Here is a 22,336-nt window from a genome sequence, read left to right as displayed (position 1 = left end):
CCCAAACCACATACAGTATTCAGAATTTTGCATCTATGCTGCATCTATGAATCTACAGAATTCCTCCTTATTTATCTTAATAAATTTCTAATATTTGTTTTCAAAGTTTTTGATTATTACTCGGTACTGAGCCTATATACACATGACAAATACCTGGGCCAAACTGGGCCAAAACAGTGACCATCGAGCACAAATTCCAAACACTGCTCATTTAGTCTCTTTACATAAACCACGTCAGGATTGTTTTGAGCAAGTGCACCATTTTAGGTGTATCACGACTTGCATTATGTCATTTTATTATACAGTCTCACAGTATCACAAAGGTCTTCTAAAGTACTTCAGCTGAATAATCTGATTTCCTAAGCAAGGCCTTTTTTATTTCATTGGTTATTCTCTTTTCAGAGCACTAAGGAACATACTGGTTTGCACAATTTCACTACTGACTTCCATCTGTAGAAAAAATTTGTTACTTTACTGTCTTCCACACTTCAGCTTCTCCATTTCCTTGAAGCCTTTTTAAAGGACCCAGGAAAAGTCTTCAAGAAGTGCCGGAAGCTGCCATCAATTGGATTACCTCTATCTACATGGCAGCTGACTATTCCAAACTTTGCAACTTGTTTTAGCGTACCATTTCTATTTAAAAGCATTAAATAAAGTTGTCTGTTCCTAACTAGGTTATATTTCACTTCTGTAATGCTTTACCAAGAGAGAAAACACAGCAATGATAGCAAAGTAGCAAAGTCCCAGGCTGCTAAGTAAGCAAGGATGTACTTAAACAGCCAGGGACACAGAAACAAAGAAAAAAAGCTGCTTACCCTTAAAAGGCTTTAGAAAGGCAATCATCTCCACATAAGATATGTGTATATCTGCTACCAACTCTCAAATAAGGTCTGGGAAGAGATGGATCCTGGCATGCTGGCTCCACCCCTTCCAGTCACTCAGCTGCACTTCATGCATCTGAGCTCCCCTGGGGATGGCTCTGCCTTCCCACCAGGTGCTCAATCAGGCCATGACTCAGAGTTTCTGCTACACTTCTGTACTCACCATTTCACTAATTTCACTCTTAATGACCAGTCCCACTATCTCACCTGATAGAATAGGACAACAATCTTGTGACTTGCAGTTCTCTATATTCTCTTAAAAGCTTTTCTAGCATCATATTAAAGTCTTAAAACTGACTTGGCACTGAAGACACAGAAGATTTCTGATGTTCATTTTCTCAGGCTTTTCCAATACAGTTGATGAATTTTAATTTCAAAATGATTTTTTAATGATTCCCACTGAAGAAGGGATCCAGGCTAAATGTTTCTCGTAAGTGAAAAAGGAACAAAAAATGTACAGATTTAAAGTCTAATTTCAGTTCAATCCAATTTCAGTTGGCTCTACTGCCTCCATTACTCTTTTCTTTATCTTTATCCATCAACCTTATGAACTTGCTTACTGACATCCCAGCCTTGAAATGGTTAGGAAACTGTTGCTAGATCAGACATATTTTGTCAATTGTTCTTCAAACACTTTTTGACCTTCCTTATGTTTTTGTATGGTTAGCCTGCCAGAATTTCAGAAGTTATCGCCTTTTATATTCTTCATTAAAAACAATATTTATCCATGACAGCTTCCTACAACTTTTTTTTTTGTAGACCTCTGTGTGAGTACAATCTTGTCGTGGTTTTATGATTTTTGGTTATTGTTATTCCACATCATAACATCATGCAGTGCACTGGGAGTTTAACTGTTAATGTTCAAGCTCCGGGTACCTGTCCGGAAGAGAAGAAGAACTACATTCCCCAGGGGGCTTTGTGGTCACAGAGAGGAGATAAAACTTCTGGCAAGGTCACCTGATGCACTCTTCTTTGTATGCTCTTCTTCTGCTGCTCTTCTTCATCTCCCTGTTGCTCAACTGGACTGCGCATCTCACCTCAGTGTTATTGTGAGGCCTATCCACCTTTCAGACATTCTCTCTCTCATTATATTTGATTTATTAGCTTCAATTCTAATTATACTGTATTACAGTGTGCTATCTTGCATTTCGATACTGTATTTAGTAAATTAGTTTGTTTCTCCTCAGATCGTTGCCGCTGTTTTTAATTATTTTGGGGTCCCCTGCTTCCCTTTTCTGGAGGTGCGGATTTTGCCCCGCAAGTCACGGGACTGGGCTGAACCAGCCAGTAAACTGTTGACAAATCTCTAACATTGCTGTTTAGACATATAATACTCAGGAAGGAAGGTGCCCAACTTTCTAGTGCTGCAATTAGAACACTGAGAAGAACAGTCTTTTTGACTGTTCCAATCCAGGTCTGGTTCCACAGTTTATGGAAGGGATCTAGAATGCAAATGTAAATTAATTTGAAACAGGGCCAAGTGAACCACAACTCACTAGATTACATTCTCCTACTTTTCTTAAGTTATTCCAAGAAATTGTATTAGAACGGGAAGTGTTAAATGCCTGAATTCTTTTAGGTGCAAATTTTTATCTTTACAGCCTATGATACTTGATACCCATTAAATCTGAAGTGACAGAAGATTAAATTAACATCAAGGTGCATCACTGCCAGTATGCTTTATAAACAATAAAACACCAAGCACATGTAAGCTAATATGTAGACTGGGCTTTGATCATATTGAGAAGAAAGGTATATGTAACTTGACAATTATGATGGCAATGTGAAGTATTCTCTCATTAACTATTTTGCTTTGAAAATACATGACAGGTTTGTGTGTTTGATTTTCTTTAATTTCACACTCAACTGCCATGCACAGATTATTCAAGAAATAGCCCATATATTATGTGTACTAATTACTAAACTATACATATTTTTAATATTAGAAAATAAAAATTATATAAAATAGAAAGTTAATGTTATGAAAACTTCAGCTCTGAAGGAACAATTGTTACGTTTTCAGAAGTCCTGGCTCATTTTGCACTTTCAGATATCATACACACGTATTTCTAGACATTCTGGGTTTCAGTAAGAATCAAGAAATAAGATTAAAGGGTTTATTTATTCATCTATTTTATTCATTATTCTTAAAAGACACATTCTAACATATTTCTAAGAAATTCTAACATATTCCCAAGATAGAACAGGAAAAGAGAAAAATGTGATAAATTCCAGTGTTTTCAAATCCTCATTAAGTATGAAGGAAAACATGGGACTCCGTTTTCCCAAAAGAAGATTTTTAGTGAGATTATTAACCTAGGAGGGCTGCAAAATGGTCACACGTACAGCAGCCACCAAAATGTAAGTAAAGCAAAGTAAAACTCAGATAATATGGAAGGCATTAATTCACACATGGTACACTTAAGATAATGTAGATATTACAAGTGTGAGAAACTGGAAACTGAAAACCTGCAATAAAGAGAAAAAAGGTTGGGGAAAATAATGCTTGAATACATTACTGTGAGAAGCTTCCACTTACCTTGAAGGTTAAGTAGCTGCATATATTTATTTAAGTACATTAGCAAGTAGTATTCTAAATATTTTAAGAATACTAGCAAGCAAATTTAGATTCTGAAACTATGCAGATGAATAAAAGAAATTCAAACACAAGCATGTTTGACCAAAGGACAGAGCTCCAAACATTTTTCCAAGTAAACAGGCTGCCTCAGATGAACTCAGTGTAACTCTGTTTTCTCTCGCCTGAGGAAAGCCCGTGGCCAAAATTCTAATTTGCCTATTTCTTGCAGATGTATTTTCTCAAGTAAATTCAGCATCACCAGGAGGTGACATAATGACAATTTCTTATACTGAAGTGCTCAATTTATTCACAATACAGACACAAGTCTAACTATATTCTGTGGTTGCTGAACTCAAGCTGTTTTACTCCTGAACAAAAAGTTGGCAATATTTAGTATGCTGTACTGTCAATAACTTCTTGAGCTGAATCATAATGAACTTACTACCATAGATTTTACAAGAAACAAAAGAAAGTTAAAGGATTAATATCTAAGTCATTCACATATCCTTATTTATGTAAGCTAGTGAGGCTCATCATAAGGACTACTGACCACAAACAAGTATAAATTCTGAGATTTTGACAAGACTTTGTTAAGGCTTATTACTTTAAACAATTCCTGATGTTCCTGTATTTAAGTGAAGTTAAATAACAGTATAATAGTTTTCCACTTGATTTTGAGATACTCAATGTGAAAAAAAAAATCCAATGAGGTTCAACTGAAAAAATTCCCGTAACTGAGAATTTGTGATGAGTCAGTATTACACAACTTTGCTCTTTTTTCAGTCTTCAAATGGAAACTGTCTTCCAACATGATGGCTCTTCAGGAGTCTTAAATAAAAACTATGAAAGAGAAGCAACATCCGAATTAATAATTCAGCATTTAGGGTGGTTGGAATTATAGTACAGCATCATTGCTGTCAGGTTATCTATTCCCTTTGTATATTTGATGTTACAAAAAAAAAAAAAGAAGAATGAAAAAAAGGCAGACGATTACTACAAGAAAAAAACCAAGGCACACACCTTAAAAGTAACTTAAGAATTACGTACCATAATAGATATTCCCACTTTAAAGTATTATGTGGGAAAATAAAAGAAATACTACCACTTTTTATCCTCCATGTCTTCTTAATATAAATTAAGATAAAGCAAATGTAAATTAGCCCAATCCCTAATGAAATTCTTATTTCCTTTCTCTTTCCATCTCATGGTTTCTCTTCTTTTAATTAAATTTAAAACTCAGTTTCAATTGGATTTTGGCCAAAATTACAAAATATTAAAAATCCATTTAGAAAAATAGGTGTCTTGGAGCCTAGAGTAACCTCTGCGATAACCAAATTCACTTTTTTTTTTTTTTTTTTTTTTTTTAGGAATAATTGAGTAGTCTTCAGTAATTAAGGAAAAATGCTAATAGTCAATTATCTCCTCAACTTAGGAGAGAAACATCAACATTTCAATATTCAGATAGCAAATTAAGAAATCATGAGAAACTGAAAATACTTTGTCCAAAATGTACAGGGTGATCCTCTGCTCAAATATTTAGAATATTCAGAGACACACTGCTATCCCCATGAGAAGCACTGTACTGGAAGAAAACTACTGTTCGTATAAGAAAAATTATTCTGATTTTCTCATTATTACTCCTATTCTGAAGTGAAACCACATTTAACTCTAAGTGGAAATCTTCAGTTTTTTTCCCTCCAAACTTTTCTGTCTCATTTACTGTGATACTAACTACATTCTGAACATTACAGAAACTGACTGTAATAGATGCAATGACTGAAATTGATACTTAACTCCAGTGGGTTTCTTTGCTATTTGAAATATATGACATTGCAAAAATGCAAATAATTATATAACTAAGGATTAACAGCCTTGCATTTATCTACCCACCTTGGAAGAACAAAAGAACGTTCAGAATAAACTATGCCAAGAAAGGTTAACATTTCTCTTTTCCTCCAATATAGAAAACGGTACCCAAAAGTTGTAGGTTACAATCTTTAGTTGTAGAGCAACTAATTCCAGCCAACAAAAAGGTTGAAATATTTTTATTTTGGTATATACTTGACCTATTCAGGTATGCAGAAAAAGCTGCAGTCCAACATCTTTTCAGCTATCCTATTTGTCCTCTCATATCAATGGAGGATCCCTGTCAATTGTTTAGTAACACATGCCCTGGAATGCTAGGGAAAAGCTATAGAGAGGTATTTAAAGCACTTCTGAGGCAGTGCCGAGATAACACACCCTAGAGAGAATTTGGTCTATTTCCATATTGTGTACTTACTAATAGGGAAAAATGTATTTTATTTTAAGAAGAAAATAAAGAATAGCTCAACAAATTGCTGGCCAGGCCAAGTTAAGCCACAGGGCAACATACTGTTAATCAGGCATAATCATCTCAAGAGTATTGCGTAATCAGTTCAGTCTTTATGACAAAGTGACCCATGTGACATCAGAGGAAAAAACAGGATTGGCTTATGAGGTCATTTTATGTTTCCCATAATTGCACATAAATATTTACTGGCTATTTGAAATAAGACAAACCCCTGGTCAAAGGTGTGAGGTGCCTAACCCACTCTTGCTCACAATTTTACAAGTCTGTTAAAATTAGATGCACAGGACGGGGATAACTGTGAATTTACACGACCCATTCTCCCTAAGAAGATTACAGCTTAATTCATGAAGATTCTTTTTTCCACCAGGGTAAATAAAGATATATTAAAAATCAATATTTTGGCAGAAACTAGTTTTCCTGAGGATCAATAATGTGTTGTACCACTCCAGGGCTCTTCCTTAAGCTTGTCATCCCAAATACTCTCACACCCTCAATCAGTTTTACTGCTTGCTTCTTATATACCATTATTTCAATGTGCATTCACTTTTGACTACCCTTTCCTGACTCTCCAGGCTCTCAATCTTATGATTGGAGAACAGTACATATAAATAAGGTATATGCTATGCTTGGTCAACACTTTCTCTGTTCTGAGAAATTAGTCCACTTATAAATGTGCATGAACTGAGATGCTCATGCCAGTAGAAATCACAGCCAACAGAAAAGTTTCCAAGATGCACCATTCAAGGAAACAATACTTTCCATGTAACTGTTGATTATATTTTCTTAGGAGAAACTAAAATGCAGGTCAAGTTTACTCAAAGTTATCCAGAAACGTCATGATTATTACTTACATATATAATCCATCCTTTATTTTTATCCTCCAGTCTTAGAGGAAAGAAAGCTGCAATACTTTATCATTATGTAATAGAATTTAAATATAGATACCTATGTTTGAGTAATATTTATCAAATTAAGTATTAGAGACTTTGTACATGAACACAACAATGCATCCCTCCTATTGCAGCCCCTCTTAGGTTCAGATCCCAGTGGCTGTTATCAGCACTCCTCATTTTTTTTTAAGCTTTATTTTCTCTACTAAGCTGTGGCAACAGTTTAACAGGCAGTGTTTGTACTTCCTGAATGCTGCTAAATCATCCCTGAGGATTACTTCACTCCAGAGCATGTAACAGTATTTCTAGACTAACCTGAGCATTTGGGATGCAGTTCCTATTATATCAAGTAATAGATTGTTCAAATAAGTAATGACAGAAATTCTTAATATGGGGTTGTCTAGACTCTAAAAATTTTGTTATAATTTTAAACTACATAAACTATTATTATTTTGATTAATTCAACATTTGGATTTAAGAGTAAAGCAGGAAGAAATTCAGTACTTATGCTCACCACTCTAAAATTTAAATGCAAAATGCCAGTTGCATGGGGCTCCCAATACTGTTCTGCTAAGAAAATTGAAGAGTCTTTTTAGGCTAAACAGAACTTACAGAACAAGTGATATTTCAAACCATTAGAACATTTCTGTGTATATTCTTTGCTGGTTTTTTTGAATGCTATTATTATTATGCTAATGCATTGTAATTCTTTTTGTCCAAAAGTCTGCAACCTAAACCAACACAAATACAGCAGGAAATTTAACACAGAATTATTTAACAAAAGCAGGTAATTCTTATTAGTTACTGTCAAAACAAATCAGTGTTTCAGTCAGTCCCAGACCAGAGATGCCATTCTCTCAGTTTCAACTGGCTTTGAAACACTGAATGTCAGAAGCTGCTAACTCTCACATATACTGTTGCTAAGGTGGCCTCAATATTCCTAGCACTCAAATTCTTCAGTTATTTGCTTGTGGGACAATAGTTTTTTTCTCAATATTACAATACTCTCTGCTGTAAACTATCACTGTCTTAGCAATATAAGGCAAAATGAACCACTGTGCAGAAGGACAAAAGAAACTCAAGACACCATTTAAATATTAGTGGAACACTTTTAAATGGTTAAAAGGCAGAATATAGCTGTCAAGCTTGGTCAGCTCACAGGGGAAATTTCACCCATCATAGGTAATTATACTTATAACCATCGTCTTTTTTAAAACAACAATATGCTATCTAAATTACCACCATCATTTTTTTAAAAACTAGATCTAATTACATATTTCTAAGATATGAAACAGTTCTGATTGAAGAATTTATGCTGTAATTATACTTTGTATTGCTCTGAGTCACTGTCTTCAATAAGGCTTCCACTACAGATGTATCCTTGTATGCAATCTCCTTGAAAAATCTCCTCATTAATATTCATAGGAATCAGTCGGTATACTTGATTATCAGATAACATAGAATTATATGAATCGGTTTCTCATGGTAGTTTTTAAAAATCATTAGTAGTATTGCTACCTGACATGCTAATGATGCTGATACATTTATGTGAGTTTTATATGATTATGTCTGCTGTTGACATGGAGTACACAAAGTGGAAAAAAAATAAAAATCAAGGTAAAGTAGTTCTGAAATGAAAAAATGAAAAATGAGATGACCTAACTTAATAGGCTGGCTTAACTGATCTCAATTTTCCTCTGGCTTAACAGTACATAATGAAATCAATGAAGATGAGAAGGATTTCTATTTAGTCAGAAACATTGAATTATTTTAGTAGTAGACTTCTTCAACCTTACTATCTATAAAGGTTCAAATGTCCCATCACGTGATCAACAACAGTTCTATGCACTTCAGATAGAGTCAAACCACTAGTTTCACACTACTATAATGTCACTTTCTTATAAGTGAGCCATGAATGCTATAATGTTGTGGACTGTACACGTTTGATTGACATATTTTTACAAATTAGTTAAATTTATCCATTCCATACTTTCTGAAATTTTTCTCCCAAATTTCACTGTAATGGAGTGCATCTCCCTAATATCACCATTTTAATTAGGTTATAAAGGATTCATGTCAAAACTGATCCCACACCAAAAATTAGCTGCATATTCATCTCTGATTTCCTGATCATTCCCTGATCATTCTGCATTACGTTATGACAAATTAGGTAACACATTTGAAAGTATAACATTAACAAATTTTGAATGACTTGTTTTTACCACCTACACAATTTTTATTAATAATTAAAGCATTATTTACTATACAGGTACAGCATAGTAGTGAGATGAATACTAAAAAATTATTGAACTAAATATTTGTTGAAGTAAGGTAAAAGACAGTCATTTTCAAAAGGAACAAAGTAATTTTCAATGTGACTAAACTATTAACAGCAGTTCACATTGGTAGTAGAAAATGTATCTGGCTGTATCAGGGGTACGGAATGCCTATGTGTGTGGACATGTCGCAGTGTCTATAAGTGCAATTTATAAATTTTGTATAAAGTAGGGTATGTATTCATTCAATTTTCATAACTCACAATTTTCATAATTTGTAGATATATTAACAGACTGCTCTGAAAGTAATGGCTCTTATTTGTTTTCATGGAAACTACAACAGATACAATGAGTAAAATATTCAAAATTAAATTCTCTGCTACACAGCACTATTTGTCAACACAGTTGCTACCAAGAGCTCTTCATTTTTTCCAGCGATGAACAGAAGTCTGCCTGCTGCACTCATAAAAATATGCACCAGTGGAGGCAACCCACTGTCACTGTCACCACTGCTGAAATGCATCACCCACTGCCTCACTGTGCTCATAGCCACTGTTTGGTCTCCATAAACATTCAGCAAGTGTCAATGAAAGTGTCAATAGGGGCATTTTTGTTCCATTTGGAGAAGTTCAGTAACACCCCTTTGCTTCATATGCACTTCCATGTCAGATGCCATTCTGTCAGACTGCTGCTCTGCTGTCATCTGTCACATGGCAACAACATGTAATGGAATAATGGTGGGAAGGTTCAACCTCTACTGCCATGCCACCATCTGCCTCTGACACTACAGGCAAGCAATACAAATAGGTAGTGTTACTTTTGGAGGAGCCCTTGCACACTGCAGAATATTCATGTATTCATTTTCATTCTCATACAGAAACTTAGAAATTAAGAAATTATGTATCTCTTAAAAGAACACCAAAACACAACAGTCTTTTTCATTTGTTTACTTTTTTTTTTTTTTTTTTTTTTTTTTTTTAATGTTATAACACTCATGTACATTGTTTTGCTTGCCCAAGTCTGAGGAGGAAGCAGAATAAAAAAAAAACAACAAATCACATCAAAGTTACAGGTTGTAAAAATGCTTTCACTTGCATGGCAGCAGTTTGCACTTGAAGAAAAACAGAAATGGGCCAGGCTTACATTAACTTGTCTATGGGTGCTTGGTTGGTATCCACTTGGGATAGTGACTGCTTCTGATCAAAATATGGAAAGCTCCCAAACTGAAGCTTCCAGCAGTTACAGATACAGTACAAAAATGTGAATGTTTCATTGCACTCACTTAGCATGAAATTCCACATCAATCTACACAGGTGGCATCTTAACCATGTTAAAATTATTTCCTTCCTTGATGTATCAGATATAACAAGATGCTTTTAAACTTAGCATATGATTACAGCTACTGGGAGCAGGGAAACTAAACATAATGGACTGAACAATGCTATCTGACAGACCTGATAAAAAATAAAGTTTAAAATAGTCATGAAAGTGATAGCAGCTCTAGTGAATGTAACAGACACAAACCAATACGATAAAACAGAATTACAAAGCAAAAGCTTAAAAAAAAAAAAAAAAAAAAAACGGTTTTCAGAAACCTCAGCACCTATTACTTCATATAAACGGACAGAACTTAATTAAGAAGGATGGAAAAGCATTTCTTTTTATGGGAACCTGTGTGCAGAAAACAAAGAAAGCATTGAATTTTGCTTTCATCTAAGAGCGTTTAATTAATAAGAACTGAATAGGAGCAAGAAACAAAAAAATTGTCAGAGAAAGATTTTATAAGAAGCTTTGTAGTATGTGTCAATTTGACTATTACTAACTACATTTTCATATATCCCTTTGCATGTCACACAGTTTTGGAAAAGATTAACATGTATTATAACATACGCTTTCCATATATAATATAGCCCTTAGGCAATAGCAATATGTGATGCAGTCGAAGGATGAAAATCCCGTTCAATGAAGTATGATTATTAAGCATTTTAGTCTTCAGAAATAATAGAAGTAAAACCATTTATTGTATGTGTAGAAGCTCTAGTTCTCTGAGATGTGCTGTTAACACTGATTTCTGGTTATACTCTTTTGAGTCTTCTAGACACGTGACCTTTGCTATCCACAAGTTTTAACAGAAAAGTCAGCCTAACAGTCACCTCCTTTTCCAAAAACAGAACTAAGAGAAAAGAATATAATACACAAAAGAGTTATATGAGTGGACAGTGGGGCAGACTGAGAACTGGCTGACTGGCAGAGCTCAATGGGTTATGATCAGTGGTGCAGTCTAGCTGGAAGTAACTAGCAGGATTCCCCAGGGATCAGTGCTGGGTCTGGTCTTGTTCAATATCTTCATTGACCTGCATAAAGGGACAGAGTCCACCCTCAGCAAGTTTGCTGATGATACAAAGCTGGGAGGAGTAACTAACACAGCAGAAGACTGTGCTGCCATTTAACAAGACTTGGGATTTGGACAGAGAGGAAATTGATGCAGTTCAACAAAAACAAGTCTAGAGTCTTACACCTGGGGAAGTACATTAGTACAGGTTAGGGGCTGACCTGCTGGACAGGAGCACTGCAGAGAAGGACATGTGTAGAAGACCTTGATAGAAAGCAGACTGGTCCTAGCCATCATGGTCAAAAAAGCCAATAGTATTCTGGGATATATTAAAACAGCATGGCCAGCAGGTCAAGGAGTCGATCCCATATACTCTGCCTCAGTAAGGTCACATCTGGAATACTGTGTCCAGTTCTGGTCTCTCCAGTTCAAAAAAGACAGGAATCACTTAGAAAGAGTCCAGCAGAGGATGACAGAGATGATTAACATTGTCCAGAAGAGGGCCATGAAGAAGACCAGAGGGCTAGAGCACCTCCCCTACAAGAGCTGGTTCAGCCTAGAGAAGAGAAAGCTCTGAGGAGACCTTATATCAGCCTTCCAGTACTTGAAGGGGGCCTACAGGAAAGCTGAGGAGGAATTCGTTTTAAACTGGAAGGGGGTAGATAGATTTAGACTAGCTTTTAGGAAGAAATTCCTTACTGTGAGGCTGATGAGACACGGAACAGGTTGCCCAGTGAGGTTATGGATGCCCCCTCCCTCCATCTTAAGCCTGCATTATTCAATAGATTTCAAACTTCTGTGTTGATTCATATCTTGACCAACTGGTAATACACAACAAAGAAGACCTGCTTGGACAACTTGGCCTCATGAGCATAAGCGTGTTTCTGACAGAAAGAATTTTATCTGTTTACTTATGTATGCACATCGGCAATGGAATTTACATGGACAAACACTCACAGGGAAAGAAAAATCTTCTTCTGAAACCTCTTTACACATTCATAGCCAAGAATACATTTTAATTTTTCTAAGTGATTTTAATTAATTAAATAATACACCCCTCTATGTTTTTTTTTGTCCTTTCTCCTAAATAAAGCCTCAAACAAGGAAAGCCAAAATATTGAATATCACAGAATCACAGAATTGTAGGGGTTGGAAGGGACCTCCAGAGATCATCGAGTTCAACCCCCCTGCCAAAGCAGGTTCCCTACACCAGGTCACACAGGTTGGCATCCAGGCAGGTCTTGAACATCTCCAGAGAAGGAGACTCCACCACCTCCCTGGGCAGCCTGTTCCAGTGCTCCGTCACCCTCACCATAAAGAAGTTCTTACACACATTGGTGTGGAACTTCCTGTGCTGCAGTTTCCAGCTGTTTCCCCTTGTCCTGTCTCCACTCACCACTGAAAAGAGTCCGTCCTCGCCATTCTGCCCCCCACACCTCAGATACTTATAGACCTGGATCAGATCCCCTCTCAGTCTTCTCTTCTCAAGGCTGAACAGACCCAGTTCACTCAGCCTTTCCTCATGGGAGAGATGCTCCAGGCCCTTCACCATCTTCGTGGCCCTCCGCTGGACTCTTTCCAAGAGATCCCTGTCTTTTTTGTACTGGGGAACCCAGAACTGACGCAGTACTCCAGATGAGGTCTTACCAGGGCAGAGTAGAGGGGGAGGATCAAAAGCCTCTCTTTGTATTGATGAGTATTCATTTTGTATTAAGTATTTTTATAAAGGAACAGTATTTAAAAAATAGTGCAAACTAATCAGTATTACCTCATATTTAATTCTAGAACTCATAGTTTTTCGTATGTTCTTTTAAATATGACCTTATTTCTGAAAGAGTTTTAAGGTGTCATATCCATTGAACAAGCTGCTCCGTTCAGGTGCCATGTAACTGTGATGGACACTTTTACCTTGGTTTAAAAGTGCTCCATCACTTCAAAAAGTTGTCTGAATAGATACAAGAAACTCAAGAATGGACATTAATTAGTTGGTAAAGGCCTGAAACTGAGCCCACTGCAGATATGTGGTCAAGTCTTGATAAAAGTGTTTACACTCATAAGAAATTCCTTAACGTGAACAACAGTGTCTGCTCAGTTCATGCATTGCAGAACAGTGTTGCTAGTATCTTGTAAGGGGAACTTAAAACAGGATAGCTTGTAAAAGATCAATACTTTGTTACTAATATTTTATGAATTTATATTTGCAGACACTTTGTACAGATAAAACTGAGTAACATTACCTGTCACTACAAAATACTGGGAATTAAACTTTTTTAGGATATTCAACCAGTAGGTCTATAACTGAGGTTTCTATAGGCAGTAGATAGAAAATGAGTATATGATTCTTGTGAAGATAAAGGCAGCAGAGACAGTCTTATCAGTGTGTGTATTTTCTGCAGTGGGATACGAGGATGAATTTCTATGAACTCCACTGATGATGTTATTCTGCTTGATGAAGAAAATAAATACCCAGAAGTAATAGCAGTAGCTCCCATTAGTGCATACCAGCTGTTTAATATTTCTGAGTACACCTAAAATGCCTCATAAAATGGAGACTGTTTGCTGTGCAGAATTTGATCTGGGAATACATCAAAGAGTTTTATTCCAGTCAAAGAATATGTTGCTCGTATCCGGCTTAATTCACTTAAAGAATCAGTAGACTGTGATTTAATGTTTGCAAGTCTGGCTGATGGATGAAAAGTAATAGCTAGATATTAACTAGGAAGAGATGTTTGCATTTGAGTTTCATGAATAACTAACAAAGTAAGGAGAGATTTCTGTTTTTAAATAAATATCTTAGTAGGCAAATCAGAAATTATTGAAGGACTTTGCAATCTTTATTGCTCTTCTGATCCTGAAAAGACATCTGATAATTCTTCAGGATTCATTTTGCAACAACCAAGAGAGAACTGACGGCACGCTTGTAGAAGTAGTAAACCGTAATCCATGGGAGACCAGTGACTCGCTATTTAATTCTCCTGAAGTATCTGGAATGTTACTAATTACTGAAGTTGTGTCTCCAGCAGACAAAGGAACAGCCTGGTGCTGCTCTAGCAATTAAAGCTGTGTAAGAAAAACAGAAAGTGTGATAAATGAATTAAATGAATAATGATAAATGAATATCATAAATATACTGGGAAAGAAGTACTATCTTATATCTGTGAAAGTATTGGTAGCCACATGCGGTACAGGTGTGATATTAGTCTTTGTTTTTACTGGGCTGAACAGCAAAACAACGCATGAAGAGGTAACATCTGTTGATTTTTCTATCTTAAACACAGTTTAACTCTGAAGTGATACTTAGTCTTTCTATTTTATAGTTTAGCTTAGCCAGATTGGTAATCAGAAGTATCCCTCAGCTAAAAGTGTGTGCTTTTTTAGATATATATTGATAAACATGTTAAGAAAGAAGAAGAGAAGGAGATGGGAAGGAAAAGAGAAGGGAGAAAAAAAATGAACACCCAAGCAGATTGATTGTGCAGCACATTACGTGACCACTAAAACCTCATGCAGTCTTAACCAAGGTATTATATAGCAAATACAACTCTGTAAATCATATTTTTAATAAAAGCATAGAAATGGTTTTAGTGACCTCAAGAGCTGAGTAAATGCAAACCCTCCCATTATTCATATTTTACATGAGGGCCAGCACCAGAACAAATGGTGCACCTCAGAGCAGAAGTATTAAATTTTCTAAATCCATTGCTCCTGTGAATCAATATAAAATGAATGAATTACACATCTTATCCGTTGAGAACACCAGCAAAGTAGATGACATGGTATTCTGGGAGAGGTACAGATACAACTGCATTTAGTAACTGTATTTTTTGTCAGCCTCATTACCTACATCAAGAAGGAATATCACCTATTAATTAGACAAAACAAACAACCTTTAAGGTATACCTTCAAAAAGACTAGTTGTCAACGGTTTATGGGCTGGTCCGGCCCAGTTCCGTGACCAGCAGGGCGGAGGGATTTCCCAGAGGAGCCTCTGGGAAAGGGGAAGCAGGGGACCCCAAAATACTTGAAAACAACAACACTAATCTGAGGTGGAACAAATGATTTTACTAAATACAGTATTAGTAAAATACAATGAGAGAGAGAGAGAGTCTGTTTGAATTGTATAGACCTCACCACAATGCTGGGGTGAGAAGTGCAGTCCAGTTGAGCGACTGAAGTACAGACGGCAAAGTGCAGATGGCGAAGCGCAGGCGGCGAAGCGCAGGTAGCGAAGCGCAGATAGCGAAGCGCAGACAGCGAAGAGCAGGCGAAGAAGAAGGATCAGGTGACCTTGCATGGAGTTATATCCCCTTGCTGACCGCAAAGCCTCCTGGGGAAATGTAGTTCTTCTCCGTTGGACGAACATTCGGCAGATATCAAACCCCACCCCCAGTGCATTACATGATGTTATGGTGTGGAATACTGATGACCAAAAATCATAAAACCATGACACTAGTCTGTACAGAAATCAAATACTTAGTTAAACTTATAAAAATAAAAACAGAAATCCTGGCTTACTTATACAAGTAAATACTTTGAAAGAGTTTATATTAAATAATTCTGAAAAAAAATTATAAGGACAAAGACATGCGTGCTGTGTGACAATGAAGATGCAATCTTCAAAGTAAACTGTTACAGCTGGTGTTTATTTAAGATATTTAAAAAAAGAAAAAATAGGGACAATTTTGGGATTCCCCAAAAATCACACTAAAAACTGTCAGAATAGCAGAGACTCATTCCTGACATTTTTAGTGCAAAACTATCTAGATGTACAGAAAAATAAGCACTCAGAAAATATGTGAACTTGAAAAGGAAAAACAAAGTCCCCAGAAAGTAAAGTATTCCAGAAGAAAGAAGGGAAGACTGGCATGAGGGTCAGAAAAAGCTGAGCATTATATGAGGCACATGGAATTTTACTCTTTAAGAAAGCAAACAGAAAACCAATCTAAGAGCAAGTGCAGTTTTCCTTGTTGGGTACGCAAGATGTTGGAGAAAAATGTTCACGAGAGAAAAAGCAATTTTCCAATTATGTATAAAAGTGTAATTAAGAAAGGACAATGGATTAAATTACAAGAACAAAGAATAGTATAGGAAGCAAAAAACAACATGCTGAAGAATAAAATAAATATACTTTGAATACTCTTACCATGTCAACAAAAGCACAAACAGGGAAAAAAACTTGATATAAACATGACTCCAAAGCACATTTTTCTTACCTTGGGCCACCTCTTCTGTATGAAAATCAGGAATACCATGTTTAGACCAAAGTTCCATAGATACTACTAATGCTGCTGGAAGGTCATTATCTAAAATTTCAGTAGGAAATTCAGCCATTTCTGTTTTCTTACTTTGGAGGATAGTAGGTAAACAGGTGATATTGTTTATTCCATCAACGCAAAGAAACCCACTGGAGCAGGATTGTATAAGGCAATCATTGTAATTAAGCTCACAGCTTCGTCCCTGAAAGAGAATTTTTAAAAAGCCATTTTTGAAGTCAATTTGCATTTCACAGTCATGCTAGTTCAAATTATTGCTTTCTTTTGATTCTAAAGTGTTGTTTGCTTATATTAAAATGTTCACATTTTCAAAAGCAAATCTAATCAACTGGAAAATATTGCTCAAGTAATTTAATAGCATAGTTGTACATTTAAATTTTTAGCTCAATGGCATTTTTTATTCCCACTCAGTACTACAAATTATCAATAAAAGTTGTTTCCCCACAAATGTGTATTTGTAAAGTATCAAAGATACTGGTCTTGCCAATTAAAATAATCATCTTTATATAAAGGTGCAACCTCAATTTAAGAAGTTAGTATATAGTTATACAGAGAACTGTACTGACTTAGCTGTCTGAAAACCTACGAATCGCTGATTGTCAAATCAAAGATATGTTTTCTTTTCTATTTCATTCGTTGTTGCCAGTTAACAAATCTTCATACAGCACCATTTTAATATATTTGGTTTGTAGTTTACTCTTTGAAAAATAGAAGTGTAGCAGCAGTTTTAAATTGGAGCTTTAATTTTATCGAGGATAACAATTCATGGGAAGTCTGAAATATTCTTTCTAATAATACATTAAAAATTTCACAGCAATAATTATGTGAAGTAAATGCACTATTGAGGTGTGAAATAAGTATACACTGAATCCAGCCTATGTTCATTTTATCTTCACTTCTGCTGTAATGAACTAGTGGGCTACACGATGAGAGAGCTGACTTTGCTAACGTAGATGGATCTCCTGCATTTGGATAGGTATTTAAAATATGTATAACCTCATCCCTGAAAGGCAAGCATCTCTGATGTTATATAATCTGACACATAATCAAACCTGTATGCTACATTTTCCAATAACTGATGGCATTTATTGTTGGGCTTGTCAATAATTTTATCATCATCGTTTCTAGCTACATTAAAGAATAACAGAATCACTAAAGTTGGAAAGGACCTCTAAGATCATCAAAGTCCATCCATCAACCCAACACCACCATTCCCACTAACCATATCTTTAAGTGCCACATCTGCACATTGCTTGAACACCTCTAGGGATGGTGATTCCTCCACCTTCATGAGCATCCTGTTCAGAGAATAATTTTTTCCTAATATCCAATCTGAACCTCCCCTGGTGCAACTTGAGGCCATTACATTGAGGCATAGGGGAAGAAAATTTTGAAGAAAGAATCATGCCATAGGCCAGCAGAACAGAGACAGCAGCAACCTTCTTTCCATAAATAGGGGGGGGAGGGGGAAGAGGAAGAGTAACCAAAGTTTTACATCATCTGCTGCCTCTTCTCTGCTGCCTTAAACAGCTGTTGACAGAGGGAGCCTTGGGCAGCAATGTCAATAAATCTCAGAAAGCACCAAACCACTGGTGGTTAGATATAAAAAGTATCCTTCCAACATCTCTTGGATGCAATTCCTACTTTCAAAATGGAGAATACCAGGTAGGGGAAGATTTTTCCCCTTATTTGAAATAAAGGAGTAAGCCTGATCTTCTCAGACCTTCTGCTCTGTCATCTGAGTTTCCTGCCTTCACTTAATAGATGTCATAAGAAGCCTGGAAAATCATGACAAGCTGAAAACAGAATTTTTTGGAAGTTGGAGCAATATATAAAACATTTTATATTTCTACAGTTTACTTTGCACTCTCTAGAACACTAGCAAAAGAGGTAAAAAACTAACATCATCCTTGCAACTACAAAAAAAAAAAAAAAAGAAAAAACCTGTGAAACTGCCTAACTAGAATCACAAATGTTTTAACAATGAAGTATTATTATGTTAGCCTCAGAAATAAAATTCTCAGCCACACTGATGCATTGAATAAATATACTCTTTGAATATAAACTGCTGAAGCCTGATATCCTGTGAAGAGTGTGTAACATGCTTAAAATCTAAGAGATGCAAATTCCAATTGAAGCTTCTCCCAGAACTGAGGCATATCTAAAACCCAAGCAGCATTCAATAAGCATGTGCTGATTGAACACTTTCCCTCACATGAGATGGATACGAGTTTTCTCTTGTCCATCTGGTCTGATTATTTTCAAAGAGCTTGAAACACTTCTGAGATTTCTATCAACATTTGTTTATGATAAGAGGAAACAACAGGGCACACAAAAGACAGGAATAGGGACTGTGAAACTCACATTTTTTAGAAGGATGTCAGTTCAACATTTGATAAAATCTCTGGCTATATCAGTCTTTGAAAACATGAAGGAACAGCAGGCCAATTTATATCTTAGACATCTGTATAAAAATATTTCTTCCTCACTCTATTCTAATTCCATACATAGTGCGAATGATCAGTTAGTTATGTGAATAAGATTTCTGCCTAATAATCTTTCTTACTGCTGTAAAACTTGCACTTCATTCTGACTTTCATTTTGACAAATTAGTGTACTTTTATTATTACAACATGCAATAGTGAGCAGTATTTTATTATGATTTTATGACTTGTGAAAACGAAGCAGATGTGCATAAACTCCTCTGTGCATGAAGGGTATATTGAATTGTCACAGATAAATTTCATAGCATTGAAAGTGACTGTAAATGCTTTAGTTAAACAATTTCCAGGAAGGAAAATGCTGCAGATTTATATTAAAAGTAGGTATGCTTCCATAGATCCTTCCATTTAAAAAGTAAATATTTATCCCATACACCACTGATAATGTTCTTATTCCCAAACTTTCTGAGAAAATTCATGATCCATACTTTATGATACATACTTCAGATAACATTGCATATATAGACTACAGAAGCTGTATTTAACATACACTTTAGCTTGAATTGAATAATGACTCCTTAGGGAATTCCACTGTTTCTACTTCATATTGACTCATAGTTAAGAACCAGAATCTACTAGGGGCCTACCAAATATCCATACTGAGATGTTTAGACCCCAAGTGTCTTTGGTTTTCAAACTGAAGATAGGCACGTTGCAGCTTTTACTATTTTTCCATTTCTCTATTGTGCAATTGAGAATTGTGCAATTCCCGAAGCACAGTGCAATCTATGGACTTAAGATGGAACAGAGGTTAACAGAATAAAAGTAAAGAAATCTTAAATTCCAGCTACCTTAGAAATTTGTAACTTCTTTCTTCTTTACAAGTTTGTTCATATTACATAGGTAATGCTCGAGCTACATAATAATAGAAGAATGGTCTCCAGAGTTTAGACAAAATATCTACCTAGTCCCACCTTCAGCAAGCTCATAAAGAATATAGGAGGAAAAATACATGAAGAAAACAAGAAGATTTTATATCTGATAAAGCCAAAAATGCCATTGCATTTTCTAGCAATGAGTAATTCAGAGAATCCCTAAGCCAGGGTAACATTTAGAAGAGTAATTTAAATAAAGATGAACCTATCCTTGTTTTTTGACTTATTTCTACTTTTTTTCTCTACAGTGCAATGAAACATGGACTTGTACCAATGCATTTTGCATTAAGTGAAAAAATAATTCCTACAGATTTTAAACTTGTTCTCTGATAGTTTTATTTGGTATTCAGGTTTTTGGAGAGAAATACTAACTAAATAGCACAATGATCTCCATTACAGTTGTTTGGGTAGGAGAAGTATAAATACTTCATGAATGAAATGAGATTATTTTCTCATGAAGATCTGAGTATTTTCCAAATAAAAAGACAGTATTTCTCAAATTATATATTCTCCATCCTGACTTTGTTTTCAAAGCCAACCTGCTTTTGAAGACAATCACAACAGAAGTTGCTATGAACTGCAGGGAAGTATCATCTCCATTGTACTATGCAAAAAAGCTCCCTATGAAATTCGTATTCCTTCTTTCACTAGATCATCAGTAAATTTAGTCAGACTATATGCACTAGTACATGATTTATGGTAAAATACAAGTTTTAAAAAACTACAGATAGTCAGTCACTGCAAATGGGAGAAATTCCTGGCAACTGGAAGAATGCATATGACTCTCCTATCTTCAAGACTGGCAAGAAGGAACATCCAGGGAATTACAGGCCAGTCAGCCTCACCTCAGTTTCTGGGCAGCTGATGTTCTAACTACTCCTAGAAACCATTTTCAGAGGCAAGTGTCCATGCCTATAGCAGGGGGGTTGGAACTAGATCATCTTAAAGGTCCCCATCAAAACTAATCATTCTATGATTCTATGATTTTATGATTTCTGTGCAGAGAAAGGACAAACATGAGCATAATTAGAAATGGTCAACAATGAGCTATGAAGAGGAAATCGTGCTTTTACCAACTTAATAGCTTTTTATGACAAGACGACTGGCTTTGCAGATGAGGGGAGAGCAGTGAACGTTTTCTATTCCAAGGTTAGTAAAGTTTTCAGCACTTTCTCCCATTATATTATTACAGACAAGCCAGTAAAAAAGGGATTAAAAGAATGGATGGCAAAATTTGCTAAAAGCTGACTGAATTATCAGGCTGAAAGGCCTCTTGCTAGGAATCAGCAGTGCAAAGTCGAGCTGAAGGCCAGTTGCTAGCATTGTACCCTGGAGACTAGTATCACCCTAGAGGTGTAAGTTTCCATGTGACACACAATCAAGGAGGAATGGTTGATAAGTCAGATGAGTCTACTACTATTACATGGACCTCAAGAAGCTGAAGAAATATGAGATCTCGGGAAACTCAAGAATGAGAAATGCAAAGCTCTGCACCTGGGATAGAAAAGCTCCATTCACCAGTACGTGCTGGAGGCTGACACACTAGAAAGCAACTTTTGTCTTGGTGGATGACAAAACTGAACACAGTCCAACAATAAGCACCTCTACCAAAGAAGATCAACAACAATGGCAGCACTGGGTGAGTCAAACACTGCCATTAAGTAAAGAAATGATGCCCTCCCTCTACGCAGTAATGGTGAGGCCACACCTAGAGTACTGTGTCCACTTTTGGGCTTCCTAGTACAAGAGAGATATGGAGCTACTGGAGAGAGGCAAGCAAAGAGCCAAAAGAGATCATTACAAGTCGGAACACCTTCCATATAGCAGAGGCTGAGAGAACTGATGCTTGTTCAGCCTGGAAAAGAGAATGCTCATGGTTGGGGATCACATCAGTGCTTACTGATGTGATAATGTGATATTATTTATTACTGAGGCTCTAATCAACCTGTGACTAAGACTTCTGCAATCTGCTACTGCATCCTCTTCCATACCACTCACTGGTTTAGTTCCCTCAGCTCAAGGTCAGCTCTGGTATGGTGCAGCTGTGAAACTTTGGATTGGAAAGCTGTGAAAAGAGCTAAAATGTGAGAAAGACATGAGAGATGTCTCACTTTCATGATCTCAGAAGCTTCATTTACACTCAGATATTTGTCACTGACCCTTAATCTAAACATAAATGAAAACTGTAGCTTACTGTGAAGGTAAAGTCTACTATAGCAAACCTAGCACTTAGTTGATCACGACCTTGCTACATTCACATCCTGGCTTAATCTCAGGCTTGCCTTATGACCATGGTCAGCCCTTGAACTTTCTGAATGAACGTGGTTACCACCATCACTAGACTTACTCCGCTTTCCTTGTTCAGGTACTGTGGGACTCCAGTCCCTGTCTGTAAGGA

The 22,336-nt window shown here is 36.2% G+C and overlaps 1 protein-coding gene across 1 annotated transcript in view; it reads right to left on the bottom strand.

The window, feature by feature from the left end:
* EYS (eyes shut homolog) overlaps positions 1-22,336 on the bottom strand; it is a gene marked incomplete at both ends in the record, with an annotated part of 656,806 nt that overhangs the window by 322,624 nt on the left and 311,846 nt on the right. The window contains one exon of the mRNA XM_079532608.1: positions 16,503-16,746. Coding sequence (XP_079388734.1) covers positions 16,503-16,746 — 244 coding nt within the window. The remainder of the gene's footprint in view (positions 1-16,502; positions 16,747-22,336) is intronic.

This window comes from Tetrao urogallus (assembly GCF_951394365.1).
Source record: "Tetrao urogallus genome assembly, chromosome: 2".
Lineage (NCBI taxonomy): Eukaryota > Metazoa > Chordata > Aves > Galliformes > Phasianidae > Tetrao > Tetrao urogallus.
Note: the sequence above shows the minus strand (reverse complement) of the source record. Positions and strands in the feature narration are given on the sequence as shown.